This window comes from Molothrus ater, chromosome 1 (genome assembly GCF_012460135.2).
Source record: "Molothrus ater isolate BHLD 08-10-18 breed brown headed cowbird chromosome 1, BPBGC_Mater_1.1, whole genome shotgun sequence".
In the NCBI taxonomy this organism is placed as follows: Eukaryota; Metazoa; Chordata; class Aves; order Passeriformes; family Icteridae; genus Molothrus; species Molothrus ater.
In genome coordinates, this window is record NC_050478.2 from 17,740,884 (window position 1) to 17,758,645 (window position 17,762).

General features: G+C 39.6%; 2 protein-coding genes across 2 annotated transcripts; one reads left to right on the forward strand and one right to left on the reverse strand.

Annotated features, from left to right (window-relative positions):
• Positions 1-570: 570 nt before the first annotated feature.
• THNSL1 (threonine synthase like 1) lies at positions 571-5,919 on the reverse strand. Its single transcript, XM_054516175.1, is given in 3 exon segments — positions 571-2,493; positions 2,496-3,513; positions 5,746-5,919. Coding segments are annotated over 3 exon segments (2,451 nt in total). The 3' UTR covers positions 571-1,234.
• Positions 5,920-6,097: 178 nt separating this feature from the next.
• ENKUR (enkurin, TRPC channel interacting protein) lies at positions 6,098-17,191 on the forward strand. Its single transcript, XM_036379124.2, has 6 exons — positions 6,098-6,158; positions 6,627-6,642; positions 9,613-9,758; positions 11,255-11,475; positions 13,209-13,355; positions 16,815-17,191. The coding sequence occupies exons 1-6, from the start codon at positions 6,098-6,100 to the stop codon at positions 16,986-16,988; spliced, it is 765 nt and encodes a 254-aa protein (XP_036235017.1). The 3' UTR covers positions 16,989-17,191.
• Positions 17,192-17,762: the final 571 nt, after the last annotated feature.

Here is a 17,762-nt window from a genome sequence, read left to right on the forward strand (position 1 = left end):
TACCATTTCTCATAGTATGAAATGTAGTTTATGTCCTTGTGAAATATAATCTTCAATTAGTAGAATACATTTCTCCATAACCACATGATCTCCTAGGACAATCCAGTCTAATTTTTCTTCAGAAAAAAAAAAAAAAAACAAGAGCAAAGTGCCTGTCATTAGCAAAACCACACAGATGTATTTTGGGTTACATAATGAACACTTCTGATGCTATCAGACTGGAATTCATCCTTCACTTTCCTTGATGAGATGCCAAGTAATTTGGGAAGCCTCTTTCTTACATTAATTCATGCAAAACTCGAATAGAATAGAACATCAAGGAAATTAACTTAAAAAAATATGAAAACATCAGTAATTAGAACAAGAAAAGCTATATGATCTCCAAGATAAAACATAATACAAAAAATATATCTAAATAAATAGTGAAGTCTGTTTCTTATTTAAGAAGACAGCTGTTACCACTATCAGATTCTTCTAAAGTACTAAAAAAGGATTTTAAAGTTGAAAGTTCAAATAAAAAACATCTAGGAAAGAGACTACAAGACATTGGAGAAAGAGCCACACCTCAAATATATTAAAAATATTTAATTAGGTATTCTATTTGACACAGGAAAATATTTGGGAAAAAAAAGCATTAAAAACAAAATTACCAGATTTTTATATTTTGACACTGGCAACACAATACATATAAAACATTATACAAGAAGGTAATATATCACAAAATTCAATGGTTCAAGGATTAACAATACAAGGGTATTTTAATCTTTGTAGTGAAATCAACCCTCATTAGTAACATATGAACACCATTATATCATTATGTTTCAGTGCCCTAAGTGAAATGAGTTAAAGTTTAATTAAACATCCACTGACCAAACGTTCACATCATTGTTGCAACAAAACCAGAGCTATTAGTTCCAGAAAGGTCAGACTTCATTATCTGTCTCCTTCCGTTGAGGATGCTTCAGCACTGCCAAGGAGAGCCAGCAGAGTGAGCATCTCTACTGTGTATGATTTGCAAAGTGGTATTCCAGTTTTTTACACTCTAGATTCACAACCTTTCACTGCCACTAGAAATCTCACACATGTTACTTACAAATACTGTTGAAAGCTTGACAACTGAATATAAAACTGTGAGATATGCTGTGGACTGGACACAGGCCAGATGAATGATGGCTTTCATAAAGCATGCAGCTTGTTAAGAAGGTTTTGCAATTGTGGACATTGTATCAGTTGCTCAAAAAGCTTTCATAAAATGATTTTGAATTAAGGTTTCTATATGGGACATCAGCACACTCAAATCAGCAGCACAGACCTGGTGATCCCCATTTCCTGTCTTTTTCAGGGTCTCCAATAGGCCCCAGTGGATTGGAGGCAGAGCACTGTAAGAACTCAGCAAGTGAAGCTGACTTAATGGATTCTGATTTATTTCTGCAATCCTCAAGGCCCTCAAGATAGCAGGTGCAAACTTAGAATAATGAGCTGTAGATGAAATAATAATTGGGCAAGTTCTATCTTGTAATCGATCTGCAACTACTTTAGCAACAGCTGTGTGTGTATCCAAAATATATCCTGTAGTACTGTACACAGAGTGAATGGCAGCCAGACAGTCCTCATCAGAGCACCAGCCAGCCACTAAGTCCTGCTGAAGCTTTCCAAGTAGATCTTTCTGCAGCTGGAAGTGGCCCTGATTTTCCAGCTGATTAAATAATTGTGTCACCAGTTGTCCATCTTCATTAGCAATCAGGTGTAAGTATCGCTCAAGATTGGAGGACTTCAAAATATCTACTGCTGGTGAAAAACTGGAAATTAATTTTCTTCCCCTCAAATCATAAACACCTGTTCTTATGAATTCAGTCAAAACATTGTTTTCATTGGAAGCACAAATACATTTCCTAATAGGAATTCCCATCATTTTAGCATAGAAAGCAGCTAACATGTTGCCAAAGTTTCCCGTAGGAATGCAAATATCTACAGGGCTTCCAAAAGAAATAATACCCTGATGAACGAGATCAAGGTACGCAGAGGCATGATAAACTATCTGAGGAAGCAGTCGTGCCCAGTTTATGGAGTTTGCTGCAGCTAAAGCTGTTCCATATTCTACTGTAAGAAAGCCAGTAAAATCAGAATTAGTAAAGATTTGCTTTATAGCTGTCTGGCAAAAATCAAAATCTGATTTGACACCCACTGACCAAGCATTTTCCTTCTGACAGCCAATCATTTGTGATTTTTGAATTGGGCTTACTCCATCCTCAGGGAAAAAATTCATCAGAGCAATTCTCTGTTTGTCAGTGTCATGGAGACGACTAAAGCCATCCAGAACAGCACTCCCCGTGTCCCCAGAAGTAGCTACCAGAATCAAGTAATTGCAGCTTCTGGGAATGCAGTAGGCAAATAAATGTGGCATCAACTGTAATGCAAAATCTTTAAATGATGCTGTTGGTCCATGAAATAACTCAAGAAGGAACTGATTGCCTGCCAGATGCCTAACTGGGCCACTTTAGAACAACTAAAGTTTTCTCCATAAGCAGTTTCAATAATTTCTGCCAGCCTAGAAGCAGGAATGTCAGCAGGATGTATGCATCTTTCTAGTATCACCTGGGCTCTTTCAACGTAAGTTGCTTCTATCAGACCTTGCCATTCTTCAGCAGTGAATTTTGGAAGTCGTCTCTCAGGAACAAAGAGTCCTCCATCAAGGGCTAAGCCCTGAATAACAACATCACTGAAATAGAATTTATTAGAGTCTTCTTCTGTACTCCTTCCAGACCTACTAGACCTTGTTGAAATGAAAGTTTCCAGTTCTGAGTCTTGGTATCTCTTCACAGCATCAAGTACCTTTTCTGCTACGACCTCTGCTGCAACATCCCTGCCACAAAGAACACGGATGTCAAACCATCTTTTGTAGAACTGCTTCCTAAACTGGAGTACATCTTTGAGAGAAATACCAGGAGACAGCCCCACGATACGATCCATCTGCTTTGATTTCAGCCTGCTCATAAGGACTGTTGTGGGCACATCCAGATACACAACTATTCCACTTTTCTTTATGTGCTGCATGCCAGCAGCATGCATTGGATTGGATCCACTAAGGGAAATGACACTTCCAGATGCTGACAACTTCAACAGGGCTTTTCCTTCCTCCTCTAGAAATTCCTCATAACCAACATCCTGCAGTTTTTCTGACACGCTCATATTCCAGGTTGTTTCAAGGACATCATCATCTATGTCTATGACAGGGCAATCCAGTTTCTGGCCCACTATTCTCCCAGTCGTTGTTTTCCCAGCACCTGGAGGTCCCATCAGGATAATATTTTTCTTTCCAAGAAGAGAATGACTTGAGAACCATGACTTCCATATCTGTGCAAATGCAACAGGTCTTGAAAGCGTGAGTTTTAAACACATGCTAGAAAGACTGTTCTGGGTTATTAGTCTTAAAGGCTGATACTGAAAAACGTGAAACATCTTCTGATGAGTTATTGTGGGGTTTTTTCCAAGACAACTTGACAATCCACTTAACTGCTTCAGAAAGAAAACAAAAAAACAAACAGTAACTAGTCCTTCAGCAAATATCTGAGAAAAAGCCCTCAAGGATATAAAATTCAGAAAGAGATCAAACATAAATCCAGCTATGACCTCATCAGTGCCAAGGAGGTACTTTTCAGAGTAAGACTCATTTCCCCCTCCTCCTGCTTAGTTCCAGCTTGTTTCCACTGACAAACCCAACTTCAAAAAGCTCATGTCCTCAAGGTAAAAAAGACATCCAATCCTATTACTACAATACTGTTCGCAAATAATATTGCTTATAGGAATTAAAAAGCATTCTGTTTTTTCTTCTAGAAGACTTGCTTTAACTACACATTTATAAGTAACAATTAACTTGGTTAGCTTCTTGTAATCAAAATGATACCAAAATATGCATTTGTTCCACCTCCCAAGAAAAATTATTTTTAATCCTTTCTTTTTAAAAAAAGTAAATGCAGACCCACTTAAATACACAGATAACTCACAGTCTTGTGTAACAGCAAGGCTGGATGAGTTGCATTGAAATCTCTTCTGAAGGGATGGAAACCAAGCAAGGGATTTTTGAAGAACTCCTATACTGGAATTGTATTGAATATTATTTGGGGATGGAAAGAGGGGGAGAAAGGGACAGACAGACAGAGAGAAATCATGAGGACCCTCTAACAAAAAAAGTAACTAAGAAGGATGGATTTCCAACAAAGTGAGAGACTCCCAATGTTGTGCTTTGTTTACGTAGAAAAGCAAACACCAATATCAGCACTAATTGGAGCACATGAGTTATCTGCGACGTTTAGAGCAAAAGGGGAAAGACTGAAAATCTCCCTAAAACTGGGCGGGGGGGGGAGCAGGGGTAAGAGCATTTGCTCACTTCTATTGAAAGTTGAAAGTTGAGCTTACAAACAGTAAATCTCTGTGTTTGCACTGAGTGCTGTGACCTGGAGAATATGCTGTAATTACAAGGCATAGATCAGAGTAGAGATGGGCATATAATGCTATCCAGGTTTTTTCCTCAATCCTTCTAAATTATAAAGGGGTCAGCCTGTGTAGATGCAATACAGTTTCATAAAGCTTTAATAAAAAAAGGGTTTTAAAAAAACTTTATAAACCCTTAATAAAAGGACAAACAAAATGAAGAGGGTAATTGTAATATCCAGTATTGCTCTAAAAGTGTACTGCAATAGTAAGCACTCTAGTGCATATATATGTATCCTTTTTTTTTAGTGACAGAACTTCATATTAAACTTGCATTATGTAAAAAAGTTATATTCAGGAGTAAATAAACCCAAAACCAGTACATTTTAGCGACTTTATTTTTTGAACATAAGAATCACCTCAAGCATTGTGTGTGTGAACTGAGGGAGTGAAAACCACACTAAGCACAGAGTCCTGCCTGCCATGTCCTACTCCACTACAGGTTAACAGGAGCTGCAGTCAGTTGGTGTGCATTACTCAGATAATGGGTGTAACATCTGGGCTGCCATATGAACTTAGGCTATAGGTATTGTTTAAAATGAACTTGAGTTTTGCACTCACCCGCATAAAGTACATGTACGTAGAAGGCCGCAAGCATTGAAAGCAACCCGTTTTTTGAAATTATTTTTTGTCCACTGGCAAAACTTCAACAGTAGAAACAGCCAAATGATCCACCCACCCCACTTTAGATACAAACTCCACGCCAAAAGGGTGGGGTTGTTGCAGCAGAGCTTACACCCGTATCTCCAGTAACATTTTGCTTTGGCTATTCAGCTCGACAGAGACGCGGACAGCAGCTATATATCTTTAGGCGTGACCCACAATTTTAACAACCACTGCGGGTGACAGGTGCTCTAGTGAAAACTGGGCCTTCCTACTTGCATAGACACGAGACCAGCCCCCGCACCAAGCTCCTGCAGCGGCTCCCTGAAGGAGTCAAAACGCGGATGGGAGGAGGGAGAGAGCCGGACGGACCGCACCGCACACACCCACCCGGTCGGCCGACACTGCCCGGGCTGCGAGCTGCCACCTCCGTTCGCCCTGTTCTGCCCTGTCCTGCACCGCTCCCCTGGTCCCGGCTGGGTCCCACCCCCATTCCCCTCGTCCCGGCTGGGTTCCACCCCCATTCCCCTCGTCCCGGCTGGGTTCCACCCCCACTCCCCTCGTCCCGGCTGGGTTCCACCCCCATTCCCCTCGTCCCGGCTGGGTTCCACCCCCGCCCCCCGGCGCCCTCAGCGCGGCGCGCGCACGTACCGGCGGGGGCGGGGGTTACCGCTGCCACAGGTACCGCGCACGCGCAGTTCAACGGCCCGGCGCGCCCCGTCTTCCCCCCCGCGCCGCGCCGCGCGGTGCCGGCAGGAGCTGCGCCTGCGCGGCCGTTCCGCGCCTGGCGCTGGAGCGGGCGGCGGGGGCGGCCCCGCCCCTCATAGCGCCGTTCCCCGGCGGTTTCCCCGGCAACCGACAACAGCTGCCGGCCCCGAGCCCCGAGCCCCTCAGCGAGGCGGCGCTTCCCCGGTCCGAACCCCCCAGCGGGGTGGGTACCCCGCGTCCAGAGCCCCACAGGCAGGCGAGCGCTCCCCTGTGCCCGAGCTGCCGCGGCGGCAGCATGGCCACGCAGAGCGCCCCGGAGGGCGCCTGTGACCCGCCGCCCCGGCCTGAAGCCGCCCGCCAAATCTGACGGGTATGTGGGTGTCACAGAGCTGCTTGCGGGCAAGGGTGGCTGGTTCCGGCGAAGCAATGCATCTAACGGGTAACAGGTTTTAAAAACCCCCAAACAGACTAGTTTTTGCATAGTTACTCCCCCTCCTAAGGAGTCACTAACATCAGGAAGGGCATTGAGGTGCTGGAGTGTGTCCAGAGAGGGGCAGAGAACCCTGGGGAAGGGTCTGGAGCACGAGTCCGATGGGCAGCAGCTGAGGGAGCTGGGCGAGTTTAGCCTGGTGAAAGGGAGGCTCAGGGTGATTTTATTGCTCTCTACCAGTGCCTAAAAGGAGGGTGCAGCCAGGTGGGGGTTGGACTGTTTTCCTAGCAGTTAGTGACCGGACGAGAGGACATGGCCTCAGCTGCACCAGGGAAGGTTTAGATTGGACATTCGGAAGAGATTTTTCACAAGAACGGGTGATCAGGTACTGGAGTGGGCTGCCCGGGAGGGTGGTGGAATCCCTGTCCCTGGAGGTGTTTAAGGAAATAGTGGGTGTGGTGTTTAGTCTAGTTGATAAGATGGTGTTGGACTTGATAATTCAGAGGTCTTTTTCAGCCTAATTAATTCTGTGATCTGAGAGTTTATGGTCTGCTCCAAGAAGTGATGATTTAAGTTTGGTGTCTTCAGTGACATCTTGTTAAACATAATTTACAAAGCACCCCTTCTGTGCACAGGAATTACATAACATCTTTGTTATTTGCTTAGAACAGCTCAGTGAGGAGCTGAAAAGGTGGGCTTTCCAGTTTCCATGCTTTCCATGTTTCGGCTGTATCCTCTGACATTGTTTCTTTTGCTTCCTTTTCTTACCGCTTCCTAAAATATAAGAAAAGGCCTTTTGCCAAGAGCTATGCAGACGTGTTGTTTTTTTCAAGTCCCTATTTATATAAAAGGCTGTTACACTTAGCATCCTTAGTGAAAGGGCAGGTCGTAACTCAATAGTTTTAAAACAAGTAGATGTATCAGTGACACTCATTAGAACAAAGATAGTTATCCTGTTTCAGGTTAAAGGATTCAGACTTGTGAGATTCCTAGTTCTGAGTCTTTCCCATGTAAAAGTAGGTCTTTAAATTTTGTTTTCATTGTGAATGGGTATAATTTTGGACAGATACTTTTGAAGACAGAGGAAGGTGAAAGGACAATATGTTGAGGCATGCACACTAAATCCATTCCTGATTTAATACCGTTCAGAGATTTGGATATTCCATGACCATTAGGTTCAGTTTAGGCGAGAGATTCCTTGGCTTAGATATAATCTGACTAATTCCCCTTCTGATCTCATTGACTTCTGTTGTCACCACACTTGCAGCTTAGGGTCACAATTTGACAAATATTCAGCTGGTAACAGGACTATTGAACCTGGTTAATAGCATGATTTGACCAGTTTTAACTAATGCATACAAAATCTACTTTGTTGTATGGGGTTTTTTTTCCCAAATGAAATCATACATATTTCACTCTCAACTGACTACTACTGCTCATGAAACCACAGCAAACATCCTCATTTTCCCCAGCTTTGATATCCCAAGTTGACACCTAAGGAATAGGTGTCATCTTCTGTCTTCTTACAGATGTATTGTCCCTTTTTCCCTTGCTAAATGATGAGCAGATTAGATTCTGATGTTGCTCATAACCATGGTTTTTTCCTTGCAACCCTCTCTAACCCTGTGATATTGAGCCACTTCCTTGAACTGGAAAGTCACTGAAAACATAAAAGATCCCCTATCTCTTCATCCAAAGGTGTCTATAGCTGTCTACAAATGATGGCTTCACCTCATGCCAGTATGTAAGAAACTCAGTGTTTTCTCATGTATTTTCTCATTCCAAGACCTTGCATCTCACTAGGTCAAAATTTGAATAAGGCCAGTGCCTTTCTCTCCCATGTGCTCATGATGCCACTTCTAGAAAATGGTGAGGAATAGGGCTATTTATCAATTTGGTGGGTTTGTGCGGTGTCTATAGCTGTTAACCATGAATTTACTAGAAAAAATTAAAAAAAAACCTCATTCCTTGTAATTAGAAGTATTTCAGGAAGTATATTTGATCTTATGCAGAAAATCCTCTCTCTGATTTTGGAGACCAAATCTCCAAAAAACAAAATAAGTTCACAATTTTAATGAAGTCCCCTGACATGTTCTAATGTTATGATCAGGTACAAATACACTTATTGGACATTTGCAGCTCATGGACAAGAGCTTTTATCAGTGTTGCTACTGTGATATACATTCAGTGGCCCAGGATTACATGGTTTCTTTCCTCCTATTTCAGTATTTCCATAGAAAGGACTGCACTATATGTAATCTTTTTTGTTCTTGTTTATCCTTACTTGAAAACATGACATTGTTTTTTTCAGAAACACTTTTTTTTTTCTGTAAGAGAAGCACAGTTTTTCATAAGCTTTTGTCTACCATAAATTAATATGACATATTTCCTAAAGATGGGCAGATTATAAAAGTACAGTGAGGGAGCCTTCGCTTCAGGAGCAGGGAGTTCTGCTTCCTCAGGCAAACATCTGTGACAGCTCAATCCTTCAGATAGAGGCAAGATGTTGCCAATCAGCTAATGATCAGCATTTGGCTGCTTTTGGAGATTTTGATTAAAGCAGAAGTTACCATGCCATATGCAACATTTGACCAAAACAGCAGTGTGTGTATACCATGTTCATACAGCTTTTCATGTCTGAGCCCCCACTGATTTTCACATCAGCTGTTTCAGTGCCAAACCCACCCCTGATTACCGTTGTTCAGGATCACAGCTCCTGTCTGTGTAACATAAGGAATCTGCAGTGTGCTGTGCTATTTCAGAGCAGTCACCTCCCTCATCTCTCATAAGTGTCTGTAACAGATGGTTCAGCAGGAACACTGAGACAGTGATACAGTGGACAGTAATAAGAAAAACTGATGATCAAGGACATCCTGTACAATTCTTGACTGCATTTGACATCTTTTCTCGAGCATAAATCATAGAATCATAGATAATGCTGAGTTGGAAGGGAGCCATCAGGATCACTGAGTCCAACTCCTGGCCCTGCACAGGACACCCCAAGAATCACACCATGTACCATAAGGAATTCATGCAAGTGATACTCAAGTTTATTTACAAAATTTAGGTTTTGTTGGAATTCAGAATCAGTCTGTGTTCAGCGTATATATTTGGTATTTATTTCCCCAAGTGTGATAATTCTGACCTCAGAGACACAAGAGCAGAAGGAAGAAGCAAGCTAACTTGAGAACCAGAAAGCTCCTTTGTCAGTGCACTACTAGATTTAGGCTTAGCATGGAGGCTGTGTGAATTATGGGCTTTATTTGGGAGAGAGTACAAAACAAAACAGATTAGGCTTTTGCCATGAGCTACTGCAAAAAAGTATATTCTTTGAAGAACATTTTCTGACCCTTCTTTATGGATATTTTTTAACCCCTAAGGTATATATCCAAACTTAGAGAACTTGTGAAACATGAAGGAGACAAAAATAAATCTCAGTGGAAAACTATGGGGCCAGCAAAAGTTGCAGTGCCATCTCCAAATGATTTTCTGCAGAAACGTTCCAAGGAGTCCAAGCTAGCACCAAGTAAGTGTAGACAGAAAATATATGCAGTAAAGTATTTTTTAGAGTAGAAAGTTCATCTTTGTGTCTTACAGTACTATGTTATGGGCAGCTATTGGGTTGTAAAAACAGAAGTACTGGTTTGTGTGTCAGTATCAGGACTCCTATTGTTGTGAGGTCAGTATCAGGACCCAGCTGTTGTAGGAATGAGCTTTGTCACTTGTGACATTACACTTAGTTACTGCCAAAGAAGAACGTGAACTCAAATGACTTGGATCAAATCATTATTTCTGGAAATGATAATGAATTAGAGTTATGTCTAGTGGGAAATATGATGGGAAATAATTATTCTTAATTGCTTACTATAAGTGAGACTACTCAGGATACTACTGAATTTCTGTTGGTACCTTGGAGAAAAGATTACACTAAAATGGAAGAGGGTCTATATTCTCTGGAGAAAGGATTATAAGAAGTTGTTTACAAGGATTAGGAAGCAGCAAGAGCAGGGCTCTTCCCTAAGAAGAAATAAGTCAGACATTGAGGCCAACCACCATGCAGACTGGGCAAAGACCTCACCAAGAGAGTGCAGTCCCACCATGTCAGGCAGGCCAGCAGAGCAGGGTGGTGAGGAAAGTCTGTCCTGTCAGTGTGTCCCACTGACCATCAGGCAAAATCGAGTTACAGGCCAGGCCCCTCCACTGATTCCATGCAGCTCTTCAGGAGCAGGACTAGGGTCCCTCCACTGATTCCATGCAGCTCTTCAGGAGCAGGACTAGGGTCCCTCCACTGATTCCATACACTCTTCAGGAGCAGGACTAGGGTCCTCCACTGATTCCATACAGCTCTTCAGGAGCAGGACTAGGGTCCCTCCACTTATTCCATGCAGCTCTTCAGGAGCAGGACTAGGGTCCCTCCACTGATTCCATGCAGCTCTTCAGGAGCAGGACTAGGGTCCTCCACTGATTCCATACACTCTTCAGGAGCAGGACTAGGGTCCCTCCACTGATTCCATACAGCTCTTCAGGAGCAGGACTAGGGTCCTCTACTGATTCCATACAGCTCTTCAGGAGCAGGACTGGTGCAGACATGGCTGGGACAGCTCATCCAGGTATTGACAGGTGAAATGGGGCTCCTGAGCCCAGGGGGGTGGGGTGGATGCCCCAGGTGAGACTGGACAGGACCATTATTGCCCAAGGGCTCTGACAACAAGCACCTCTACTAAAAGTAGTTATAATTACATTTGAAAAAAGTCCTGTACTGCTACAGTTAAGAGAAAATGATTGTCAAATAAGAAAGTGCATTTCAAACACCATAGTATTTCCTAGGTTATGAAACTTCTGTTAGGCCAAACAAACATAACTCACAGTTCATTGACAGGCAGTTCTTTCATTGTAGATACTGTTGGGTTCTATTTTTATGTAATTCTGTACATAGTTTTTCCCTTTTGAAAAGTGTAATAATATGAAATAGGAAACCTCTTCAAATTTTTTGCTGAGAATGTTTACATGCTCTATTCACAGAAAAAAAAGAAGAGGATGGTAAAAAATTGCTCCCATTATCAGTGCCACCCAGGACATACCACCCAGTTACTCGCATTAAAAAGAATTTTATAAGTAAAAATGCACTTGCTGTTATGACAGGGGAGCCTAAAAAGCCTCGACATTTTTGTGTTGATACAAGACAGGGAGATAAATATCTCCTTGAACCTTCAGGACTTTTTCCAAAATACATTAACAAAAAGGTATGTTTTATTAAATTATATTGGAAATACTATTCATAATGCCTATTTTAGTTTCACTATTGCATAGATACCGTTGCTGTTTGTGTTAGACCTCTTGCATTCATAGAGAAGAAATCACTGGCACTAGATTTGTGCTTTGCCTTTGCTCTGTTTTCATTTGCTTATGCTGTCAGCCAAAAAATTTTGCAGAATGATTGTTCTAAAGCAATGGCATATGTCTTGCATTGGGAACCCAGGGAGTGTATAATGGGAGACACGTAATTCTATGATGAATGAATGTTTGCTGCTTAGAAAGACAGACAGGGAAGAAGAGAAGGAGGGTTGCCCTTTGAATGAAGGAGCTGTTCAAATATATGGAGTTCTTCTATGAAATTGGTAACAGGCTGGTTGAGCCTGCGGGTCAGAATCAGAGGAAAGGCCAGCAACTGTCAAAAGTGTGTTTGTTATGGAGCATCCAAAAAGGTGAGGAGCTGGATGAAAATCTCTTTAAGCAACTTGAGGAAATCTTCAGATCACAATGCAGCTTCTTATGGAAGACTTCTCTCTCCTTGAAAGCTGCTGAAAGGATAACAAACACAATGGCATGAAAGCAATTGAAAAAGTTTCCTGAAGCATGCCAGCAACATCTTTCTTGACAGATGGTGCATGAGCCAGTCAATGATCCTGCTCTTCTGCTACTTACAAGCCAGGAAGAATTGCTCAGGGATGTGATAATCAGTTGTAGTCTGGGTGGCACAGACCATGTAGCAGTTGCAGACCCCCTCCTGTTCAGGGAGCCAGGTGGGCACTGACTGCTCAGGAGAGCAAACAGCAGCTTATTGAGGGTAACTCATGTGAGACAGCTCTGGAAAGCAAAGACCTTAGGAGAGCTGACGTGCTTTTAGGGAGAACCTCCTCTGTCCACAGGAACAGTCCATCCCCTACCAGGAAAATAAGATCTATCAAGAGTCTGGCTTATCTAAACATGTAACCCATGACAGAGCATTAAGAGATGAAGTAACTCATGACAGAGAAGATGCCAAAAAGAACCTGAAGCTCTTGCAGTACTTTTCCATGGCTAAAAATGGATATAAACAATACTAGTCATGGTGCTACCTGACACTAAAAGATTAGTGAATAATTTTGCATTTAGTAGAGAGAAGGTAGACTCTGATATCTTTTGGCTAGAGGAGCTTCATTTTCAAAGGTTAAGGTAAAATAGGTGTGTTTCCCCAAGAATGTCTGGGATATTCAGAAGTTATTTTTTTCCTCACTGAAACACATAAGTGTGGGATAGTTTATCCTTCTTAATTAGTCCAATTTTCATGCATGTGTTCTTGTATGTTGAAATGTTCAGCAAAAATCAGGATACAGGAAGACCTTTCAAAGACATTCTCCAAGGAATGTTTCCAATCATAGAAGCTGACACTGTATAAAAATGTAAAATAGCTCACTGTCATGAACAGGTTTCAAACTCCTTGCTCAGCCATCAGTTCTTATGAATAGACATATTGGATTCTGGATTCTTTTGTCTTCTAAGGTTGTGAAAATAAATTGAAAGGAATTATTTGTATGTTTTTCTCAAGCTAAAAAGATGGTCATGTTTGACACTTAAGAACATGGTGACTTAGGATTTTAGTGCTCAGTAGCACAAATTGTCATTTCAAGCTATTTTTGCAAATGGATGGATGACAGGTATCTCTTTGTTTCCTTCTTAAAAGCACATATAAGGAATTTCTTCCTTCTCCTTATAGAATTATGGCGTTTTACCAAAATACGTGATACAGAGAAATGAAGAAATGAAGAGAGAGGAGGAAGAATACCAAGCCAGTGTTTTGGAGCAACTCAAGAAGAAAGCTATGAAACTACTATCTGAAGAAGAAAGGACAAATATTCTGAAGGTGCATATTTTGATTTAGTTTAATTAGTATAATGTCCAAAAGATTAAATGCGGTAATGTAGGTCCGTATAAATAATAAAAGTATACTTTGTTCGTTTTTTAAGTGAAATTAATTAGTTGGCTACTTTTTCACTAGATGGAGCTGTAGAACAGTTGTATACAACTGAAAGGAACTTACTTAGCTACAGTTTTAATAGGTTTCAATTCTGTTTGGGTCTTATTCACATTAATGACTTGAAATTTCAGTGAAACTTCAAAGAGCAGAAAATCACCAATATGGATTTAGTGACACTTATTAATGGAGAAATAATTTTTTTCCTAATGCAGAATATTGCTTCTTTTACTGGCAGTTTCTATCTTCACGTTGTGACCTCACTGATTAAAGCATAATGACTTGCTTTAAACTGTGGCAAAAAAACCCAGAATTAAACTGCAGTATAGTCAGAACTATGACTGAAAATTTTGTGTTTTGTCAAGTTGTTCTGTATACTGTCTTTCATACAGTTTATATTGCACAAGACTTTTTAAAGAGAATTAATACCATAAAAGAAGTAGAGCATAAAACAGATATCCAGTTCTGACCTAGAACTGGAATCTTTCTTGACCACTTTTTAGACAAATTTCCTATGAAAATGAAGCTTATATGTCTGTGATGTCTGTATATCAGTCTGTCCCTTAATAACTTGCTCTTAGCATCCACCTGAAACAAATTAATAGATAGATGGACAGCTCAAAGATGCTGAATGCCCACAAAAAAAAAAATCTAGAGAGAAAACAATGTCTAACTTGCTTGTCTGAAAGACAAACTGGTTAATTGGCAAGGTCTGAAATGTCCAGCACAGTGGTCTTTTGCGTATACAACAAACAGTAGAAGCTAGGAAGGAGTATGGGAGAGAGGTGACAGCAATATAAAGAACAAAACATATTTTTTATATTGCACTGGCAGCAATATAAAGAACAAAACATATTTTTATGGTGAGAAAGGCATAGGACAAGCTGATGGTCCAACAAGTTAACAATGCAGCAAAAATATATGTGCAAAAAAAGCATGTGAGTTCAGCTGCTCACCATTCTGCATTTAGTTTGATTAAAATTATGTTCTATATTTTTCAAATAGAGGAATGTACTGGAATTTTTTTTTCATTTTTAAATTTTTTAGATTGTTTTTATTAACTCAGTATTTCTTTCCATTTTTTTTTCAAAAACATTTACCTTTCCATAGGCTTACTTATGCATTTATATTGTCAGGAGGAATTAGTGTCCCTAGGGTATGTGGCTTCTACCCAGTGCTCAGCTGTAGACATATGGCAACTTCTGTCCTTTAAAATAATTGACATTGCTAGTGAACACATGTGCACTATCTGATTTGAAAGAATACGTGGCAGTAGATGCCTGAGACCAAAATCAACCCTCCTGACCTTACAAAAATAAAGGGAAGTAATTTGTGCCAACATTTTTTGAACTCTCATTGTGCTTACTTTGGTTGGGATTTTATGAGAATAAAAGTGAACGTTGATAAATGCAGTACATATTTCTCATTAATCCAGCATGTATTAGAATTCCATATATAGAGCTGGACATTCAGTTTGTGATCTAGCAGTAGGAATAGCAGTCAGCATATTACATTGTTGGAGGAGCTGTGAAGGAGATTTTTTATTGACTCATGATCTGCTTTTGATCTCTCCACTTTGTAGGGATAGAGCAGTTTTGGTGAATGTATGCTCTAATGTTTTAAAATTCACTGTTTTCAATTATTTCCAAGCCAGTTCTTACTAATGTACATGAAAAGAATTATTTAAAGAATCTATGAATGACTTTTTAATGAAAGTTTTTGAAAAGATGAGATTTATTTTTATGCCTATATATTTGTAAACTGTACCTGATGCCTGGTAGACTAGGAAACTTACCAAAGTACTTTACAGCCTTGGGTAGCAAAAACAAGTATCACTACCAGACAGTAGGTAAATATCCTTGTTGCTCTAAGTTTCACATGTAGCAGTAAAGTTTTTAAGCTTATGAAGATTGTTGTAATGACCTTTATGAACAACACTTAGATGCTTAATATGAATCTGCAAAAAGCATGAATTTCTGTGCAATAAATGCACTGGTTTGAATTGTTAAAATATTAGTTCATAATAAAGATTAGATTTTTCTTAGTGTTGTCAGGAGAGTTCTTTTTTTTTTGTAAATCGATTTATAGAGTCAACAAAAGACAAGTTTTTAAGCACAAGAGCCTTTAAGTTCGGAAATAGAAACAACAGTCTTCAAAGCTAAATATGTATAAAAATAAACCCTCTAAATTTAACTCAGTATGTTCATCAGTTAGCCAGACTGTGAGAAAAGTGTTTCATAATAATGGAGGACGTGAGGTTGGAAATCACAGTGTGCCATAAAATCAGCGTGCCAATTGAATCCAGTTTTGGTTAGGGAGAAGAGCTGAAAACTTTGGTTCCCAGGAGAGTAATTTCACTTATTTATTCGTGAAGATACATTGTGATATCCTCTAAGGTGACAGAACTGAGAGCCATAAACATTTATGAGAACTGTTTTCTCACCAAGAGGTGTGTTATTTACTGATTGCTGTCTCAGTTCCTTGTTAGTTGTGATTATTAAGTTCACATATAGTTTTCATGGGACATTTGATGCACTAGATAAACTCTACTAAATCCTCACATACATGTGGATAGAATGTGTAGATTTTGATTATACTTTTGAGGAAAGTAAGAGCGATGGTTGCGGTAATTGTAAGAAAGATATATAAAGACAAGATGTAAATTTTATTTTTCTACCACTCTCTGGTTCCTTTTAGTGTATATTGGTGATAAAAGTGTTGTCTCTGGTGTCTCTGTGTCTCTGACTTAACAGATTGATGAATAAGTTTTGATTATAGCACTTTTAATTTGTTAATGTAGAATTTTAGTCTCAAGGTTTTGTATATAGAGGATATGGTTTGCTCTATCTAGAAAGGTAATTCTTTGCATAGCAGCATGCAAGAGAGGTAGTAGTTATTGTTGTTGATAGGGTCAGTGACAGTAGGGTTTTTAGTCCAAATGATAAAAAAAAATTGCTGATAGTTGTTACTGTAAATGTAGATTAGAAGGGGAATGCAATTATTCAGTGTTTTTTCAAATTAGTTTATAGAAGTTAAAGTGTTGTGGAATCAGTTTGGTGACCGTGGTCTGAATGAAATCTCTATTACAGAAAATGAGGCTGGTGGTGAGATGGCCTGAAACTTTGCTGAATTTTGCTTAATATGGCTGGAATTCCAAGTATCATAACTCTTAAGGATTTAATTGATTTGCTCTAATTAAGATGACTACACATTATTCATGTACTTATCTATTATTTTTACATTGCAGTAACACTTAGCATATGTAATATAAATTAAAAAACCAAGTAGTTTATGTACATAATGTTCTTACTTTTTCTCATATATTTCCTTTTCATGTAATGGCACCAGGCACTGAAAAAGAACTGGGAGGAAATAAATCGTGCATATCAAAGTCTTCCAATAGTAACAGACACCAGGTACAAGCAGATGCATAAAGAAGAGCTGGAATTAAAGCTGAAACAACTGGAGCATGACATAGCAGCAATTGAGAAGCATAAATGTGTCTACATTGCAAACATATAAGGATTGTTGTTCAGATATGGTCTCTCTTCTCCTTTTTCCCTGTCCCCACATCTCCAAGTGCCTCTCTAAATTCTCAGAAGATGCTACTGTCAACTATTTAGAAGGAAATACTCAACTAAGTATGTAGCATCTTAGAAAAGTTGTTACATGTAATTCTCATCTGTACAATTCCCAAACATTTTGAAATAAAATGCTTAACTCGACTTTGAGTATGAATAATGAATTTATTATTATTCTTTGTAATTTTTATTAACTACTAGGATTTCTATAAACATCATACAAAAAGCATATAAAACACTGTTTCTTATGTTTGGAGTACATCTTTCCTTGCCTAGCCAAAACAAAAGGAAATAATTGGCTGCAGAAGACAGCTTGGTAAATATAACTTCAGGATGGAATGGCTTCTGGACTATGTATTAAAGAGATGTTTTGCTTTACTTAAAAGCTTGAGTAATTGTATTTCTAAACAGCTTGGGTTTTGTATAACATTTTGTGTACTTATTTTTTGTTACCAAAACCAGTTTTTAATGTGGAAACCTGTAATAATACAGACTTCACACAATACAGACACCACGTGTGTGTTTTCACAAGTACATAATGCTGTAATACCATAGTAAATCTACAGTTAAATTAGAAAAATGTGTTTTGACTGGAATTATGTGTGTTTTTAGAATGAAAGCAATATACAAGCATCTGAGTCAAGACTTAGACAAAAATTATATCAGCACACTCTCTTGCAATTGTTTGCATAGGAGGAAAAAATGGTTTTTTTTC

Excerpts from the sequence above, each read along its gene's own strand:
- ENKUR (XM_036379124.2), top strand. The coding sequence starts at position 6,098 with ATGGCCACGCAGAGCGCCCCGGAGGGCGCCTGTGACCCGCCGCCCCGG. Across the intron at positions 9,759-11,254 it reads GGAGTCCAAGCTAGCACCAA|AAAAAAAAGAAGAGGATGGT; the intron begins GTAAGTGTAGAC and ends CTCTATTCACAG. Across the intron at positions 13,356-16,814 it reads AAAGGACAAATATTCTGAAG|GCACTGAAAAAGAACTGGGA; the intron begins GTGCATATTTTG and ends TAATGGCACCAG.